The sequence below is a fragment of the Melanerpes formicivorus genome, unplaced genomic scaffold, assembly GCF_026170545.1.
Source record: "Melanerpes formicivorus ecotype bairdi unplaced genomic scaffold, bMelFor1.0.p_v2 SCAF_24, whole genome shotgun sequence".
In the NCBI taxonomy this organism is placed as follows: domain Eukaryota; kingdom Metazoa; phylum Chordata; class Aves; order Piciformes; family Picidae; genus Melanerpes; species Melanerpes formicivorus.
Window position 1 is genome coordinate 1,264,755 of NW_027142376.1, and position 20,075 is coordinate 1,284,829.

General features: G+C 44.5%; 1 protein-coding gene across 4 annotated transcripts in view; it reads left to right on the forward strand.

The window, feature by feature from the left end:
* Window positions 1–20,075, forward strand: part of COA1 (cytochrome c oxidase assembly factor 1) — a 58,501-nt gene that overhangs the window by 23,383 nt on the left and 15,043 nt on the right. For 2 of the 4 annotated variants that reach the window (XM_068152566.1, XM_068152567.1), the window contains 2 exons: window positions 9,656–9,857; window positions 12,674–12,767. In XM_068152566.1, the coding sequence (XP_068008667.1) occupies window positions 12,765–12,767 (3 nt within the window). In that variant the 5' untranslated portion in view covers window positions 9,656–9,857; window positions 12,674–12,764. Of the gene's footprint in view, window positions 1–8,303; window positions 8,406–9,655; window positions 9,858–12,673; window positions 12,768–20,075 lie in introns of those variants that run through there. The other 2 variants (XM_068152568.1, XM_068152569.1) reach the window with 2 other exon arrangements.

The following is a 20,075-nucleotide window of genomic DNA, read 5'->3' on the forward strand; positions in this document are numbered from 1 at the left end:
GCTTAAAATACAGGTAATGGAGTTAATTTTAAATTTTTTAAAGGTTTTACCACAAAGGAGGAAATGTATAGGTTGAAAACAAGGAGTAGAGGGGAAGTTTCTTCAAGCTGCATGGTTGACTTTAAGCTGGAACAGGCTGCTTTTTCCCAGGTGCTTATCTGTTGTTGATGACTCTTAGCTCTATGCATATGCAGGAAGGCAGAACATGCAGCTAGACAAGAGGGCTGCATAGGGGAAGAAAATTTCTAACCTTGCAGCAGCCTGAGCTGTTGCTGTTTCTTCTTGTTTCTGCCTCAGTCCTTTCTTTCAGTTACCTTGCTAGATAATGGTAGGGGCTGGGCCTCTTGGGTTTTTTCTCTCTCTTTTTTTTTAAAATAATATTGTTGGTTTACACCATTTCTGATATATTCTTCATCACCTGCTCCCTGCAAGTGCTGCTTCCCTTCAGTAGCAGCTGTGCTGGAGAACTGCTGATGAGGAACAAAATGGGAGCTACTGAGCAATCATTTGGAGACTGGCTATTAAGAAAGAAAAAAAAAATGCCAGCTAATTAGAGCTTAGAGGGAGAGGCAATACTTTGTGCAAAAACAACAGAAGGTAGGCCCTCCAGATCCCATACACTCCCTGTAAATAGCTATAATTAACCCCACAGTATTCAATTTATTAATTAAAGTTTAATTAATATTTTCTGTCCCTGACAATCATCATAGAGGCGGTCAGGAAAACACAGTGGCAGCTGGGTTTCCATAGAGCAGCAGTGACATTCAATAGGGCAGAGGTACAGGAGACTTCTCCTGCTCTCCCAGTTGTACCTGTGATAAAAAATTGTATCCCTCTATGAACATCCTGTGCTCGGCACTGGTGAGGCCACACCTCGAGTACTGCGTTCAGTTTTGGGACCCTCACTGCAAGAAAGACATTGAGGTGCTGCAGCAGCTCCAGAGGAGGACAACAAAACTACTGAAGGGTCTGGAGAACAGGTCTGATGAGGAGCAGCTAGGGGAATGGTGGTTTTTCAGTCTGGAGCAGGGAAGGCTGAGGGGAAACCTTCGGGAAAGGAGTTTGGAGTGAGGTGGAGGTTGGTCTCTTCTCCCTAGTAACAAGTGATAGGAGCACCAGGCCAGGTTTAGGTTGGATATTAGAAGAAACATCTTCACTGAAAGGGTTCTCAAAGACTGGAACAGGCTCCCTAGGGAGGTGGTTGAATCCCCATCCCTGGAGGTGTTGAAAAGAGGCAGAGATACAGTGCTGAGGGATGTGGTTTAGCACCAGGCTGGGTAGAATGGTTGGACTCAATGATTGTGAAGGTCTTTTCTAATGAGAATGATTCTGTGAAACTGAGCATGGAATTGCTGGCAAAGAAGGGGATGTAAGACAGGACAAGCCCCACTCTTCTGCACACTTCCACCTTACAAGTGCAACCTTCATCTGGGTTATTGGAAAGTATGCAAGGGAGCAATAGTAATAAAATTACTCTCATCATTTCTTACTTGCCCACACCAACTGAGGGCTGCTGTACAGCACTGCATTTCACTTGGTTAAGTATTCTGCTTGATGCAGAATCAGCAGAGATACCTCTCCTGAACTTCATAGCCCCGTCAAAGTAGAATAGATATTACTTTAAAAAGGTGTGGTAGGACTAGTAGCTTGTTGCACTCCTGTTTTGCTACAGAGATGGGTTTCCTGGTCATTCATACTATCCCTGGTCAGTATGTCAGACACCTGTCAGTGTTTGAGCTCTTTTCTGGAACAAATCCATTGGTCTGCCCCAGGGGAAACATGAGTATTGTTCATTCTGTAGGGTTTGCTCCAGACAGACAGGGTAGATGTGGAAGACGACAGCTCTATTTCTTTCCAGAAGGACAGTGCTTCAGCGTTGTGCCAGGTTAGGCAATAGACTAATTTGTGCTCTCACCCATCCTCTTCCTAGAGCACACAACATTTTTTCCTGGCATTGTATTTTTTTTGCTGCTGTACTGGCCTGCAGTATTTTACCTACTTCCTATTGAAAAACCAAAACCGAAACAAATCACCAAGCCCATGCACAGAAAATGACTGTTAGCTACTCCTAACAGTGTAGTCATGGAGCCATCCTGCAAAATCTGGCCTGTGGGCAAAGGTTTGCAGTACAGACCTGCTGAGAATGGCCATGAGGGAAAAGTCTTTTATTCCCCATTTAACAGAAGAGTGCAAGCTGAATTAGTAAGAGAACATACTCAGAGCATCTCCCAGGCCACAGGGAAAAACCTTTCAGTAGAGAACTTTAGCTAGAAGTAAGTGAGGAGAGGAGATGGGACACAAGTACTATCATCATCACTATGTTCTTCTTCATCCCTCAGGATGAAACATGATGGGTTAGGGAAGTTTTGGATACACCTGGTGGATCAAGCCTTTCTGGTAGTGAAGTGGCATGCCGTTTCTCAATCCGAGGCACCAGCCTGTTAAAGCTATGAGGTCAGAAGTGTTTCTGAGCACACCCAGCAACATCACTGGAGGTTCCTGGAGAATGACAGCATTAGAAGAGTGTCACAGTTTAGAGTCTCTTTTGGCCTCTGGTCTTTGGTGCAAAACTGCAACTTTAGGACCATCACAGACTCTGCCCTTATGGTCTCTCCTGGTCACACAAGAAACAAGCCTCAGGCCCACCAGGTTGTGAGTTACATCTCCGTCCAGTTGTGTGCTCCAAGGCATGGCCAATGCTGAGGGGTGATGGGAGGCAAGAATGAGCAAGTTCTTTACCCTTGTGAGAAAAGTAGTGCTTCTGATGCCCTGCAAAGGGCTGTCCCCATTCTGCCAGCAGCAGGGCCAGAAGGGTGGAGATGAAGATTCTGTTGCAGTTGCAGTGGTTGTGCTGGCTTCAGGCTGGGACGCCCAATACAGCAATGTTGAGTCACAGCAGCATTTAATCTTGTGTTGCCACACGTGATGGAACAGATCCAAGCCATTGTTACGCTGTTGGTAATTACAGGTAGATGCCAGCAGAACTGAGGGAGATGGAAAAAGATGTTGATAATCACTGCAGTCTTCATCCCTGAATGAGCACAGTAATTGTCCACCAGCTGTTGAGACTATGGCTTCACTGCTCCCTCAAAGGAGACTGGGGCAAAGTAGGGGTTGATCTCTTTGGACATGCAACAAGTGACAGGACAAAAGGAAAAGGCCTCAAGTTGTACCAGGGGAGGTTCAGTTTGGATAATAGAAAAACTTCTTCACAGAAAGTTTTATCAAGCATTGGCACAGGCTGCCCAGGGAGGTGGTGGAGTCACCAACCCTGAAGGTATTTAAAAGACACATAGATGTGGTGCTGAGGGATGTGGTTTAGTGGTAGTGGCAGGATTGGGAGCTCTAGTTGAGTGGTTGGACTTGATGATCTCAGAGGTGTCTTCCAGCCTCAGTTCTATGATTCTGTGACCTTGCATGCATTATGTACCCTTTTCTTTCTTTCTTTCTTCCAAACTAGTAAATGATTTTAACTGAAGTTATAGAAAAGTACTTCCTGTATCTCTCAAAAATTCAGTAACTTCCCTGACTTTTGTAAAATGAAGAGCAGTGGGGGAGGAAAACAAATCCTGGGCAAGTCACTGCTAAGTTTTGAATTCAACATTCAGAGCGACAAATACATCCAAATGATTTTTGTTTTACTGTTAGTCATTTGTACTAACCTGCAATTAAAAGGCTCAGCATTTGTTCTCATCTCTTTCTGAAACTACATTTTCCACATCCTAGGCCCTGGCCTCAGGCAGTGGATTTTTGAAGCAATCATGCCTTGGTAATTAATGTTTAAAGATTGAATGTTGCAACTTTTAACACAGTTTGTCACTCAGTAAACATCCAGCAGTGCCTGGTACCAAAAAAAAGAGAGCACAAAACTACAAGGCTTTTACTGGAAGCTGCAGGTCTTGTGAACTTTCTCCTCAGAGCTCCCAGCTGCAGTATGTTTGATTGCCCCTTCCCCTGTGGTTGGGGAAGGGGGAGAATGCCATGCTTAAAAAAAGAAAAAGAAAAAAAAAAGTCAGTAGAAAATAAATACCACATCTCCTCTCTCAGTTCTTTGTGACTCACCACCCCAGAAAGCTTGCTGGGAACCATTGGCTCGTACAGAAAGGGAGGAAACAAATCTTTGACAAACGATTTGTGGTCACAACATGAGCAGTGCCATTTTGGGATTTTTACACAAGAGCAGGAGGACAAGGGATGGAGTGGGAGGAGAGGCGGGGGTATAAATGGAAGATGAGGGCAAAAAGTACGGTCAGAAGTTTCCGTTCTCTTTCATCTCCCTTCGTTTGTCCCGAGTTTGCATTTTCTCTGTAGAAGCCACAGTTTCCAGGCTGCTGCAAACCCAGTTGGTTATAGGGGCAGTAGCAACCCATCTTATGTGAGGTTTATGTATGTGACACCAAGTGCTCCTCCATAGCGTTATCTGAATTACTCAGTTTCATAGTTTCATAGTTTCATTCAGGGTTGGAAGGGACCACACGGATCATCTAGTTCCAACCCCCCTGCCATGGGCAGGGACACCCCACACTAGACCAGGCTGGACAGAGCCTCATCCAGCCTGCTCTTAAACACCTCCAGGGACGGGGCCTCGACCACCTCCCTGGACAACCCATTCCAGTGCTTCACCACTCTCATGGTGAAGAACTTCCTCCTCACATCCAGCCTGAATCTCCCCACCTCCAGCTTCATTCCATTCCCCCTAGTCCTATCACTACCTGAGATCCTGAGAAGTCCTTCCCCAGCCTTCCTGTAGGCCCCCTTCAGATACTGGAAGGCCACAATTAGGTCACCTCGGAGCCTTCTCTTCTCCAGACTGAACAGCCCCAACTCCTTCAGTCTGTCCTCATAGGAGAGGTGCTCCAGCCCTCTGATCATCCTTGTGGCCCTTCTCTGGACACGCTCCAGCACCTCCACATCCCTCTTGTAATAGGGGCTCCAGAACTGGACACAGTACTCCAGGTGGGGTCTCACCAGGGCTGAGTAGAGGGGGAGGATCACCTCCCTCGACCTGCTAGCCACACTTCTCCTGATGCAGCCCAGGATCTGATTGGCTTTGCGGGCTGCAAGTGCACATTGAGAGCTCATGTTGAGCTTTTTGTCCACCAGCACCCCCAAGTCTCTCTCCTCAGGGCTGCTTTCCAGCCAGTCACTGCCCAGCCTGTATTTGTGCCTGGGATTGCCTCGACCCAGATGCAGGACCCTGCACTTGCTCTTATTGAACTTCATGAGGTTGGCTTGTGCCCATCTCTCCAGCCTGTCAAGGTCCCTCTGGATGGCCTCCCTTCCCTCCAGCGTGTCTGCTGCACCACACAGCTTGGTGTCATCAGCAAACTTGCTGAGGGTGCACTCAATGCCACTGTCCATGTCACCCACAAAGATGTTGAACAAGACAGGTCCCAGGACTGACCCCTGAGGGACTCTGCTTGTCCATGGCCTCCACTGGGACATGGACCCATTGACAGCCACTCTTTGGGTGCGGCCATCAAGCCAGCTCCTTATCCATCTAGTGGTCCACCCATCAAACCCATGTGTCACCAGTTTGGAGACCAGGATGTGGTGCGGGACAGTGTCGAAGGCTTTGCTCAGGTCCAGGTAAACAACATCAGTTGCTCGCCCCTCAACCCAGTGCAGTGGGTTTTGGTGCTTTAGAAATTAAATTACCATATCATCCCTTTCTGACAGCAATCCTGGGCAGCTGGAAAGGCAAGTGGGAAAATCAGCAACTTTGGTGTTTCGGGAAGGGGGAAGGGTAGTCTGGATTGAAACTCCTCCTTACTTTAGGCATCTGACTTGGGCATTGCAATCATGATTCAGACCTTTTGGGAGACACACCTCATGCCTAACATTTCCCAATTGGTTGGCATGAGGCAGCTGCCTCTTCAACTGAGACTCCTAAGACAGGAGAAGTGCCTTGTGAGCGGTTTCTGTCAAAAGGGCTGTGGAGGTCATCACACTGTGCCATGGGAAGGGTCTTGCCATGCCAGGGACCCCATACTGCAGCCACTAGTTTGGTATGTCCCCGTCTAGAAGCTCTGATCTCAGTTCTGTTCTGAAACACTGAAGCCTCTCCTGGTCTGGCAGAGGCCAGTGAGAAAATCCTAAACAGACCAATTGGAACAAAACCAGAGTACTACTTTGGGCCAGTTTTCCTCCTCTTGTTTTCTGCCTTCCAGAAAAGAGAGTGAAATACCCAATCCAACACACTATTGGCAGGTGGGCAAACCAAGTTCAGAGCAGGTGCTTTGGGCTTTGTTATTCTTTGATGTTCTCTCTGCTCAGAAGAAACCGAAACTGAGAGAACTTCTGGAAGAGCTCCATATGTCTGATTCTGCAGTTAAGTGTGGAAATGGAACCTCCCAAATAATCTTGCCTTTCTGGGAGTGAAGTTGAGGCTCTAAGAAAGATTAGTAAGAGAAACATTCATCACTAGTCATAGTCATTTGGGTAACAGGCAAGTTTGTGCCTGTGCTCACTTCTAGTATTCATTATGAATGGGTATTAGTAACTTCCTAAGCAGTAATCCCAGCAGAATAGTAAATTAAGTATTGCCTCCTTCTTCCAGAATTTCCTTTTCTTTTAGCACTGTTTATCTACCATCAATAGAACACAGATACATTAACTGGGTACCCAGTGCTTAGTTATTTTATCATCCATTGGCTTGATTTATCTGCCCAGATTATTGAGCCTAAAAAGATCAAGCTATTTTATTAATGATTTTGCCGTTGAAGCACAGTTGGTTTTAATTCCTTTTGTTGTTGTTGTTGTTTTGGCTTCTTTAAAAGTTTTCCAGTAAAGATCAGGACCTATTTGTACTAAATTTAATCCAGCTCAAAATAGCTTGCTTGCATTTTTTTTCCCTGTTTGATTTTTCACAGAGTCTTTACAAAAAGAGATGTCCAGAGAGCACTGCTTCAGGGTGCTTCAGTTACATTTCATCTTAAACATGACAGATCCTTCAGCATTTTGCTGAACTGAAGCATTACTAAGTCCCATGGAACGGAAGAAGCTTTGAGAGTAGCAGCAGTGTGTTTTTCAAGAAATGCTTAATCCTAAACAGATCATTCAAATGGATTGTAATAAAGACTCTGCTGCAGCTAATGAAAAGATTTTGTTCAACCTCAGTGGGTTCTCAAACAGGCAGAGATAATATGCTTGCCCTTGCTAACAGCATTCATTTAGCTGTGTTTCCTTTCCTAGACTGGGAATTAGATTTCCTCTCCATTGTTTGTATAGAAAGACTCAAACTGCTCAAGAAGGTCGTGTGGGAGCCACTGTGTTTAGAAGAAGGAGCTGCATGTGAACAGAAGATACCTCCTAACTTCATGTTCAGCTATTTAGCTTCAGTCAAAATAAGCATCCTTACCCCGCATTTGAGCTGATAGCCTCCAACTGACAGTGCTAGTTTGTTGCACGGGCTGCCTTGCTGCAGTGAGGGGCAGTGAAAGAGCTGGCATGAGCACAGAGCAAGCAGCTGTCTCGCATGCCAGCTCACACACCTGTGTGTATACATTCACACTGCTCAGCATGTGCATTAAGCCATGCCAGTTCATGCACCTAAATTTGGAACTGTTTATCTTTTCTTTTTTCCCTAGGCTCCATTCCCAGCTTATTCCAAATCCTGTCCCCAGACTCAACGTATTTTGTTCTTACATTGCCTGAACATTGGCAGGCTCCCAGCAACCTCCTTTGTCTCCAGACCAGGTTTCAATTGTTACGTTTTATCTAGAGGACATTTTGAAAGACTTACAACTGTTGACTTCCAAGGCCATTTTATAGGGACTCATAAAGAAGCAAGCAGAGGCACAGAGCAATTTGATCAGGGATACAGTCACCTAAGTACCAGGGATGAGGGTAAAATTTAGGGATTTGGCTTTCCAGTTGCGCCAGAGAATAATTTGCTGTCTGTTACATTTTCTCTTTTGATCTTTCTCCTCCTTACTACTTTAATTCTGCTAGAATTAAAATGGCTAAGGGAATTTATGCTCCTTGTCCTGTTTTGAAACCAGCAATGAATGCTGCAGGTTTTTCTGAAGGAAAACCTTCCTTTAAAGGTGCCACACACTGAAGTTTTCTCTCGAGGAGCATGGGATAGGGAGAAAAAAAATAAAGCTCCGTTAGTGACCCTTCGGCTGTGTAAACTTTCCTTAAAATGCCAGCAACTGAGCTACCACAGAGAGACCAGCAAATATTGAAAGAGGGATGTGAAGGACATTATGAAAGAAGAAAGCAAGAAAAGGGATCTGCTCAGACGAGTTTCTCAGGAGAGATGATGTAATGTGTACTGTAGAAAATCCTACTGCTTGACATAAGTTACTCTCGAAGTAGCCGTGGCTGCCAGCAGACTGGGGAAAACAAAACTGACAGCTGGGAATACAGCTGAGCAGGCTGTTTCATCCAGAAGAAACATGGTAGGTGTAAAAGTTGTTTTCAGAATATGTCATTGAAGTTTAATTGAAAAGTGTTCTCTTAATTAAGGCTGAGTGGCCAGTGGATGGAAGCCCCATTTCTGTTGGATCTGTTCATGATGACACTGCAACGTTTAACCCCTGCATGCTGGGAGTGCTCAAGTGGCTGCCGTTGGGGTGCCATGGTCTGCAGCTCCATTAGAAGCACACGGTCCTGTTCCTAGTGTTTAGCAGGCTCTTAACAAGCTTTTTAACAGCTGTTTTGAAAATTGCCTGCCTTTGTATTGAGTGACTTGCAGATATTTCAGCCTCATTTCCTACGGAAATGACTGTTCTCAGCATGTGTGTTATGTGTGTCCCCACATCCGTGTATAGACAGTGTGGAAACCTCCCACCCTGCTGCAACAGTCCTGACAGACACAAGATCTTTGAGGTACTGAAGGTACTAGAATTCTGTGGAAGCAGGTAACTGGATGCTGAACAGTGTCTGGGTCTTCTCTGCAGGGAACTGTTAGCCTTGGAGACTACAAGAGAACCAAATCTGGAGGATCCTAGCTTTTCTCACAGAGTTCACTAAAGATCTTGGCTGCAGCCTGAAATGTTTCATCTTTAAAACCCCTAGCTCCTCTACTTTTCTCACCCTCCCCGCCCCCCCTCCCCCCCCCCATCCCCCCGATACCTGTACAGAGCAACATGCTGTGTGTTCAGAGACTGTTAAACACGAAGTGTTGTTAGAAATGAATGTGCTCACTTTCAGGTAGGCTAATTCATAAAAACGTGATAAAGCAGTAAACAAAAAGTCCCAGCACACGGACTATGATGGATTCATTATTACCAAGAGAGGAAGAACTGTGCAGGAGAAACCTCTATTAGGAATATTATATTTAGTTGCCCAACTGAAATACATGCTCTGTTACCAAATTTTGACAAATGCTGGTAGCACTGTGCAGGCACCCAGCAGGTGTGGTTGCAGGCAACAGAATGTGTGGTTATTTGTGTAAGGTTTTTGCGAACCGGGCTGGACAAAGCAACAGGAGATCCCTAATGTTTTCAGTGGGGCTACCTACTGTCACGTCAAAAGTCATGTGCCAACTTCTTGCTGGTTACAAAGAAAACGCGAGCAGTAGGACTGACAATACTGGAGGTTGTCTTGGAGTGGGAGGTCGAGGAACCCTGTTGAATCCTTAGGAATGTCTGAACATTCTTCCTCTGCCTCTGCTACATACTCCTTTGCATTTTCCCTTTTGTTCTAGGTGGCGTCTGGATAAGAGCTGTCAGCGGAGCATTTTGACTGGATCGAGGCTACTAAGTGATAGCGATCTTGAACCACTGATTTAGAGGAGTGGCACCAAAAAGCCTGTTGATATGTTGAGTGCTTTACAGGACAAATAACTCTCCCTGTTTCCTCAGCTGCATGAAAGTCAAGCCACAGATTTCGACTTCAACTGGAATACGGTAAGGCACACTGAAGAAGCCTGCATCCATTGCAAGACTGAGTTGAAAATAATTACAGTTATCAGATTATCATATAACTCTTTTAAATCAAACCAGGGGAAAATCACTAGAGCGGTGTCACTGACACTGTATTGTCTGATCTCTGTTGTACTAAACCTACAGTAAATGGGGCCTTCTTAGGACATCCTCACACTGTGCTGATGTGTTCCACAACTTTCTCAGTTTCAGCTGTTCTGAGACTGGAAAACTGCAGTGGATCACTGGAAAAGCCCCTGTCCACTGCCAGACCTGCAGTGGATCACTGGAAAAGCCCCTGTCCACTGCCAGAATCAGACTTGCTCCTTGCAATGACAAAAGCTCAAGATTTATTTGTGCAGCTTCAGCTTATTTCCTGAACTGGAAAGTGCAGAAAACATCTAAGCTGGCCAGTTAATAAAGCAAATACAGTGACAGATTTTTTTCCCCCTCACTAGAGTACAAAACCAAGGATCCAAAAGCATTGTTACCAGTCAAAGTGACAATTCTCTATCTCTCAAGATACAGTATGCTTAGAGGCTGTTGTATCACTAACAGATGGTAATTTGCCACTCTCTGCTTAAGGGAAAGTTAACCCCTACTAAAACCGCAGAGGCTAGAGAGATGGGGAAGGGCAGTGTAACTGGCTACTCTCCTTTTGAAAGAGATGAAAACCAGCTAAGGTGGCCTTTAGAACAACATTTGATAAAAATTCTTTCATCTGCTGTTCCCACTAAGTCCTTTCTGGTGTCAGACTCACTGCATGCCTTTCCTGTTCCCACATACCCCCTGTGCTTACTCTTGCTTCTTAAGAAAAGTGCATTTTGGCTTGAAACTCTTATATTGGAAACAAAGGTATTTAAAGCTCACCTGATTCCTTATGTTTATTCTTTTGGTGTCTGGGCACAGTTGCTCAAAATCTGAAAGTGGGTGTTTCCCTCCTTTTTCTATTTCTTCCCCTCCCCAACCCTGAGGAGGGTGACATTTTTAAATTGTATATCAGGGAGCATGTTAAACATCAGGTGTAGGAGAAGTGGGAAACGACACAGCAGGGCTGCGAACAGCTCGACTCTCCATATTTTTGGGTTTAAAGGGGGAACAATCCATCAAAAAGCTACATGGAATCCATTTTCTGAGTGTTGGAATGTATGCCTGCCTAGGTTGCTTCCTATTAGGTTATTAACACTTACTGCATCTGTAACTGCTGGTTATTGAAGGAAGGACTTAACTTTCTACCAGAACCTTGGGACCAATTAAAACACTGCCATTAACGTTTAATGAGAAAATTGTTGCTTTCACCAGTAAATGGGCTTAGGCTCTTAGTCCCATAAAGCACAAATGGCACATACTGAATGATACTTAACAAGCCAATTTGGGAGAAAACAGAGTCAGAGGAGTGCCACTTGTTACACAAATGAAAAATGATTAGTGTCTTTCTTCTCACTTTCCCTACCAATACTGGATGTTGTATATGCTCACCAGCATTCATCTCTCAGTGAGGCACCCAGACCTTGTAGGGCTAGTTCTTTCTGCCAGTCAGACCTTTGCATCATAAAGCTGCCCAAACATCCCCAGGGGAAAAATCCCACGATTATAGGAACTTCTGAGCCAGGGTATAGCAGCATGTGGTTGCCCTAGCTGCTTGGCTTAGGTGGAGGGGAATGGCCTATAAGAAAGCAGTAGAATAGAATAGAATAGAATAGAATAAAACAGAACAGAATTAACCAGGTTGGAAAAGACCTTTGAGATCATCGAGTCCAGCCTATCATCCAACACCATCTAATCAACTAAACCATGCCACCAAGCACTTCATCCAGTCTCTTTCTAAACACCTCCAGTGATGGTGACTCCACCACCTCCCTGGGCAGCCCAGGCCAATGGCCAATCACTCTTTCTGTGAAGAACTTCTTCCTAACATCCAGCCTAAACCTCCCCTGGTGCAGTTTGAGACTGTGTCCTCTTGTTCTGGTGCTGGTTGCCTGGGAGGAGACTAGCCCCCTCCTGGCTACAACCTCCCTTCAGGTAGTTGTAGAGAGCAACACACAAATGGAGAAGAGCAAATAGGTGTGCCTAATGGCTCCAACTATCACGGGCATGAAAGGAGGAAGTTTTGCCCCTCTTACTGCCCAGTCTTGAGCAGAGGAATAGATGTGGTCGATGTTAGCTCTGTATGTCTGTCAGCCAGTTCTGCTATCCTACTATCTGTACATACACACAGTAAAGCAGACAACTCTGTCTTGTCTGGTACCAAGTTAAACTTAATTTAGAGGGAGTGGGTTTATGCTGAGAGTAATGTTTGGACACTCTGGATCCCTATTACTAATGTTATAAGGGGTTTAAAAAAACCTTCAAAGCACAATCCATTTCATAGTGCACTTCCAGGGAGAATGAGCAGTGAACAGTGCATTTTATTCCAGATGTTTCATTTAACAATCATTAAGTACACATCCCAACACTGTCACTTTGAGGTGTCTTCTTAGTCTGGCTTTACTCTTCCCTGTAGCAGTATAAATCAAGAATTACTCTACTGATTCAGCAAAGTCATTACCCTGTATTAAACTCAAAAGAGAATGAGTCTTGCTTTTTACCTCTACAGCAAATCCCTTTCAATTCAGCAGGACATTTAAGCCCAGTGCAAGAACCTGGACAGTTGGTAAATCTGTGTCCTAAATTCTGTACAGAGCTCTTGAGCTGAATTTCCAGTTGAGTCCTTTTGAACACCCTAGCACTAAATCTCCTTTTCCTGCAGGGTAATTTGCGTCTTTCCCTAGAAAGAATTGTGTTTTTCTTTTTGTAAACAGAGGCCACATGAACTTCATGGCTACCTTCTAAGCAAAAAAAATCAAAGACCATAGCTTGTGGAAAATACACACCCTTAGGAAGGTAACAGCTATGGTAAGTCGTTAAAAACCAAATTATCCAGCAAAGTAATTTTTTCCATTATGAAAGTTGCTTGTCACATATTAGTGAAATAAATTAGTCACATAGCACACCTTTCACAACCTCAAAAGAATTAGATGATGGCCCACACCTTCCCATGCCTAAGAGAAGCAGATCCCTTCTTTGTACATACACCACTATCACTCCACAGTTTCTGATTATGTTGTCTGCATATGTGATCATAAATCACTCATAAATCAGTCCAAAGACTAAAACTAACCAAACCAGTTATTATTTCTGGCATGAGCTATGCTATTTGCACGTCCTTCCAGATTAAAGCATTTTTCTGTTGTGATTTGGAAGGATTCCAGGTACGGGGTGTTCAATAGCAAAAGGCGACAACATGACATTTAGGAGATAAATGCATGGGGAAGGGAGGAAAAGCAACAAGGAAAGAAAGACACATTTACTTCTGATCCACTCAGTTGAAGAAAGTCAACTGAGCAATAGCTGCCCAATTCATCCTTTGCTTTAGCACTCTGCTTTCTGGGTCTGTTCAGAATAGAGAAGGCGCAAGGAGGATCTCATCAATGTGTGCAAATAGAATAAACCAGGTTGGAAGAGACCTTCAAGGTCATCGTGTCCAACCCATCAGCCAACACCTTCTGATCAACTAAACCATGGCACCAAGCACCCTATCATTTCCAGCAGTGCCCAGTGATGGGACCAGAGGAAATGAGCACAAACTGAAACACAGGAGGTGCCATCTGCATTACACATTTTCACTGTGAGGGTGACTAAGTGCTGGCACAGGTTGCCTGGTGAGTCTTCATCCTTGGAGATATTCAAAAGCCATTTGGACATTGTCCTGGGCAGCTGCCTATAGCCAACCTTGTTTGAGCAGGGAAAGAACTAGACAAAAGTGAGTTCCAAAGGTCCCTTCTGACCTCAGCTCTTCTGTGAGGATGCTTTGGTCTCCTGTGAGAGACACCTCCTTGTTTGGTGGTTTCCTTCAATCAGGAACAGCAAATTTTAGAAATGCAAAGGATATTCCAGCATCCAAAAGCTCTGAAGGAACCCTAACAAGCATGTAGTTTGCAGTGGGAAGCAATGAAATGCTTGTGGGGTCACAGGATAGGAAGCTTACATCTGGCAAATTAATAGAAACAAAATCAGGAGTGCAAAAATTACATATTACTTCTGCTTCAGTGACTCTGAGTAATTTTCCTATCCTATTTGTTTCAGGGAGGGAGAGTTGTGACATAACTAATAAATATACTTCAAAGATCACCTGATGACTACAGCTTTGTGCCAGTGGCATTGGCAGCATAGGAGGGATGCTGAGAACTTCTGTGAAAGGACTTGTCATGTGCAAAAGCAAAGCAGAGAAATCTGTCTGCCTGAATTTTATGACATTTAATGTCAGTCCAGACCTACTGAGGCCTTGGTAGTTTCTGGGGTTCTAATCCTGCTTTTTGGACTGCTTTACCATGCCATTCTCCTGCAAAGGGTAAAGATAAGCACACCAAGGAGCTTTACAGTGCCAGCTGCAGATACTGCAAGCTGCAATACTTAGCTCTGGCCATAGACAAGAATCCCAGATTTTGGGGCTGCACTGGGATCACACTGCAGGGGAACATAGGAAAAAGGGTCACACACCTCCTCTATCTCATGTGACTAGCTGATCTAATTGAATGCCAGCTCTTCTACATTGCTAATAACTGGGCTGGACTGCATGCAGCAGTGTGCAGCACAAAAAGTCAGAAGGCAAGTTCAGTGGCAGGTTCAACACTGCTTTATCTCAGAATGTCATCTTCCTGGGACAGCTTTCCATCAATGGGGCAAAACAAGGTGGTAATTTCTTTTTCAAGTGCATCCTCGAGGTCCTTTCCAACCTTAGTTACACTGTGATACTGTGATTTAGCAACAGGGCAGGATGGAGAGGGCTGATACTTTCACAGACAAACTCTATGCTTTCACAAACTCACTCTGTAATGCTGAGCTGAGTTTAAGCACAGGTGCAGCACTTTCAACCTGTGCGTGGCACAACAGGGCAACTCTGACAAGCAAGATGCAAAGGTGCAATTGCAGCTTTAATGTAAAAGTAGTAAGTTTCTGTCTGTCATACTGAAAATACACCATCTTGCCAGGTTACAAAGAAGGCATTTTATTTTCATACACAAGCCTGCTATCAAATAGTAATGCCTTCATCTTTGGTGGTGCCACTGGAAGCAGAGCTGGAGCTCTTTTCACAACTTGCTCTGTTCTGCCACCCCTTCTCATAAAGACAAGTGCCGGCCTGCCTGCAATGCTAAAATGCTGGTTTCTCTAAGGGAGACTTCAGAGGAGCACTGCTGGGGTTAACATATTGTTTTGCCCAGGCATATACAAGTGTATTGCAGAAGGCACTATGCAAATAGTGTTCACAGAGTTTATAATTTCCTGTTGGAACAGCAAAGAAAAGAAGGTCATTGATTTAAACCAGAGAATACAAATGATTTCCTGCCTACAAAGCTGCCAAATGCTTGGAGTTACTGATTTTTTTTCCCTCCCTGCTGCTAACCAAACACTTCTGTGCCTGTCATGGGCATCATCAACTTATTGACTGAGTAAACATAGCCCATTAAGCTGAACATTTAAAAAATAGTAGAAATTATAGGGGCTATAGTGGAAAAAAAATGAGAGAAAAGGGTTCTTGAAGTTAATTAACTTTTATCTAAATTCAAATTTGTGGAATTTAAGTTTGCATACAAAAAAAGAAAGTGATGAATCAAAAGAAGACTAGGGGAGGAAAACACAACAACAACCAACCAAAGTCTTTCCTAAAGAAGCCAAAAGGGGAAGGGTGGAGAGAAGCAGGTACTTCACATTTTAAGACCCCATGGAAAAGATAAAATCATTGCAAAATTGGCATTGAAAGAGTAAAAAGGGATGGCAGCAGCAGCAGCAGCATGGTAAAGGCATGCTTTTATTTATTTATTTACTAACTAGCAGGAGGAGGTTTGTGCTCTTGTCTGAATGTTATTTTTTTTAAGCCAGAGCTGAGCACAGCTGATGCCTGGCCTTGGAACATGTCAGTTTGAAGATAGCACATACAGTATTAATAAATGTAGAACAATACTCGCTGTCAAGTTGGTTACAAGGCAGTAGTTCACTGAAGGGGGCCTGACAATGTCAAAAAGCATTAGACCACAGCCAGCAAATGCTTTATGCACCACAGCTGAACCCAAAGGATGAATTGATGCCCTAGATCTGACTTTAAGGCATCTGTCTGCTCTGGAGACCTTGTGTTTGTCAAGGAGCAGGAAAATGAGTTGCTTTTCTCTCCTCCTCCAGCCATCTGCTTGCACAGAGAAGGCAAGTAGCAAGTTGTGAGAGAACAAATCCTAGCATACTGTAAACAGACAGAGATGCCTAGCAGACAAAGTAACCTTCAAAAGTAGGAGCAGACACTCAGGAGAGATGTTTAGAGGCAGCTCTGAACAGCAGGGAGACAGCTCCCAGGCCAGGATACTGCCAAGAAATCTGCCTTTCCACTGGGATGGGCTGGGGCAGGTGCAGCTGCTAGCTTCCCTGGCCAGAAGCTGTGTGGCCCTTTGGTGTGAGAGCTATCAAGTGAGAGAAGAGCCAGTCAGAAGAGACTCTGGCAGGGAAGTAAACAAGGAGATTACAAAGTGATGAAAAATGAGGGTCTCATCCTTCTGGAGTGACTTAGAAGAAGGTGTGACCATTTCCACCACCCTCATGCCTGTCAACTGAAGAATACTATTAGGGCAGGTAGTCACACAGTATTAATGACCTGTTAACAGCTTCTTTAATTTTCTAATAAGTGCCAGCTGTGGCTGCTGTAATTGTTCTGCTGGTCCTACAACATGCCCTGTTGTAGGCTGCACAATACCTTTTTTCTTTTTTTCCTGGAACACATGGCCCTGCCTCTTAATACATGTGCTGCACATAGGCAATTTCATACCTCAGTTAAATCAAATCTGAGGCTGGTCAGAGCCTTTTACAGCCATTAAATGTCCCCATCTTCCAGCAAAGTAAGAGCCAGGAAGTGTTTTGTCACTTATTTTTCCAGGTGTGAGTCGAGCCACCTGAAGTTTATGGGTTTAGCCACAGTGATACAGTGAGTCAGCCCTCGAGCTGCTCGTGAAACCTGGGAGCACTGTCTTTCTGCTTTGCCTGCTCTGCTGTGGTAGGAACTGCAAAAGCCACAGATAAATTGGAAGAAACACTGACTAGGAGATTTTTCTATCTAAACTGAGGTCCCTGGCAGGGACATTGTATAAAAGTGATGTTATTTCTTTATCACTCTTCCTAATTCCCACAAAGAAATGCTGAGAGGCATGCAATGAGAAAACAAAAACAAACGGGGAAAAGTTTATGTTGTGGTCAAAGGTAAAGTCTTTCCTCTGCAGCCTTCAATTTAAGAAGTCTGTGGGCATGGATCCCTGCCAGTACCATTAGCAGCAGCAATTCCCTCCTGACTGGTCCTGTTTCCTTTTCTAATGGATCACAGCACACCTCTATGTTTCCTGTATGCCACATTTGTCACATCTCATCGTATTTAGCCTTTGGTAATCTAGCATTTGATCAACAACCTCACAAACAAGTATCTGAAGATGAAAGTAGCATCAGGTTTGCAAGGAAATAAGGTATGTGCCCTATGGGGACAGGCCACAAGAGTTGGGGTTGTTCATCCTGGAGAAAAGAAGGCTCTGGAGAGACCTTATAACAGTCTTCCAGCCTCTGAAGGGGGCTACAAGAAAGCTGGACAGGGAGTTTTTACAAGGGTGATAGGATGAGAGGGAATGGCTTGAAGCTTGAGGAGGTGAGATTTAGACTGGGTATTAGAAATAAATTCTTTACAGTCAGGGTGGTGAGACACTGGAACAGGTTGCCCAGCTAGAATAGAATAGAATAGGATAAACCAGGTTGGAAGAGACCTTCAAGATCATCACGTCCAACCCATCAACCAATCCAACCCACCTAAACAACTAACCCATGGCACCAAGCACCCCATCAAGTCTCCTCCTGAACACCTCCAATGATGGGGACTCCACCACCTCCCCAGGCAGCCCATTCCAATGGGCAATCACTCTCTCTGTATAGAACTTCTTCCTAACATCCAGCCTAAACCTCCCCTGGTGCAGCTTGAGACTGTGTCCTCTTGTTCTGGTGCTGGCTGCCTGGGAGAAGAGACCAACATCCACCTGTCTACAAACTCCCTTCAGGTTGTGGCTGCCCCCCTTCCTGGAGATGTTCAAGGCCAGATAGGATGAGGCCTGAAGCAACCTGGTCTAGTGGAAGGTGTCCCTGCCCACAGCAGGGGGGTTAAACTAGGTGATCTTGAAGGTCCATTCCAACCCAAACCATTGTATGAGTCTATGTTGCTAGCAGCCCTGTTTGAAAGCAGTGAGGTGTACCTTGAAAATGCCAGAAAGCAGCCTCATTTGCAAAGCCCCCAGCACTTTTAGGGCACAGTGACCCTGTAAAGGTTATCCCCTCTTGAATGCACACAAAGCACCCAATTTTTTGAACCATCTCACCCATCAACAGTATGCAAAAGCATGGTTTGTGCTTTTGTCCCACTCCTGGACCCTCACACCTCCTCACTGGGCACAGCAGTAGCTCCATAGGATGAACCCATATACCTAAAGGTAGGTTTGCCATTGGAAACAGCCCTAAAGTTGTGCTACACCTGCCTAGGCTGGTGTGCTTTAGCCTAAGAAAGGGGATGGTTCATGAGCAGCCCCAGGTCTCTGAAGGCCAACTGCCCAACTTGGTAGAGGTTTCCTGTGAAGTCATTCCATGTTTTTCTGCCACAGCTCTGCAAAATGAGAAAAAAAAAAATAATCCCTGCCTTCCCTATCAAGAGCTATAGAAGGACCTAAGATTTGGTGAATAAAAAGAAACAGCACTTAAAGCATTAAACAGAGATACTTTTTTTTTGCCCCACACGTGTTCCAAGGAGGAAAATATGGATTGTGGTCAGCTAGTCTCTCAAATTCCTCTTGCCCTGACTCATTTTTGGAAGAGAAGCTGATTCATCTCCAGCTGTCTTATGAGCGTCCAGCATACCTTTTCCTTTGTTCCAAGGATCAGTAGCTACTCTTCAGATGAAGTTAAAGGCCTGACTCCAGAAGCAGCATTGCAAATGGTGTGTTGAGTTCCACCACTTCCCCCACCCTTTTACTCCCTCCATCTCCATCTTGCAGAGCTCTCTGCAGAAGTTACCGAGCTGGATGTGCCTGAGCAGAAGCCCTCATGGATTATGGGGGTTTCTTTTCTTTCTTTCCTTTTTTTTTTTTTAATGGTTCCCATTATAACTTTTTTTCCTCCTTTCATCTGAGAATAGAATGTTTCTAGGTCAGAATCCCTGTTGGTCTTGTGCTGGTTTTGGTGTTCAGTGCTTATTAAAAAGTCACGAGTTGGAGGTTGTTTTTATTCCCCCCCAGCTCTTAATTTGTGTTAAGAGATTTAACTGATGCTGAACCAGTTCTGCTCATATGGGCAAGGACCAACTTCTGGAAACAATCCAGGTGTCCAAGATGTTCAAAAGTAATTAGTTTTCTTCAAAGCCTTAGGCTTTATGTGCTGAGTTATTTCAAAGGGACTTGACTTTTAGAAGAAAAGGAGGGTCAGCATTTTCTGAAGGAGGGGCCCTTCTTTGGGGGGGTGGGAGGGATGTAAAGATGGGCACTTGAAATAAGCTTACCACATCTGAGAATCTGGGGGGATTTAGGGCAGCATTGTATTTACTTTGGCTTTTCAGTAGGAAGTGTGAATAAGAACAAGGTGTTTGTGATGTGCCAAAAGTATGTATTGCAACAATACTTTATAATGAAAGACATTGTATCAGAAAGATGTTTGACTTCAGGGCTGCAAACCTTCCCAGCTCTGCTAACATTTTTAAAGGCTTTGTAAATTGGTCTCCAGGCTGATCACAGCAGAGCAGATTCCATCTTCTTACCCCCTCATTTCAGTAAGCAGAAGCATTACAAGGGAACAGCATCATATGATTTACACTATGTTCATGCCTTCAATATTTTTGCCCTGTGACAGCCTGCCCTGGCATTCAGTTCCTTCAGGTCACTGTCTAGTGCATGCCTATTTAATGTGTGCATGTGGCTACTATTACAGAAGTTAGTAAGACAGCAGGCAAGCCTAAGCTTTATCAGGATTGGGGTTAGAGACTGTAAACTCCCAGACAGGGACCAGCTTCTCATGTGGCCTATACATTTCCTAGCCCAGTGACATCTGCAGTACCTCTGAACTTCTGTGACCACTTCCTTTTCTCTTTATGAGGTAAAATGTGACCTA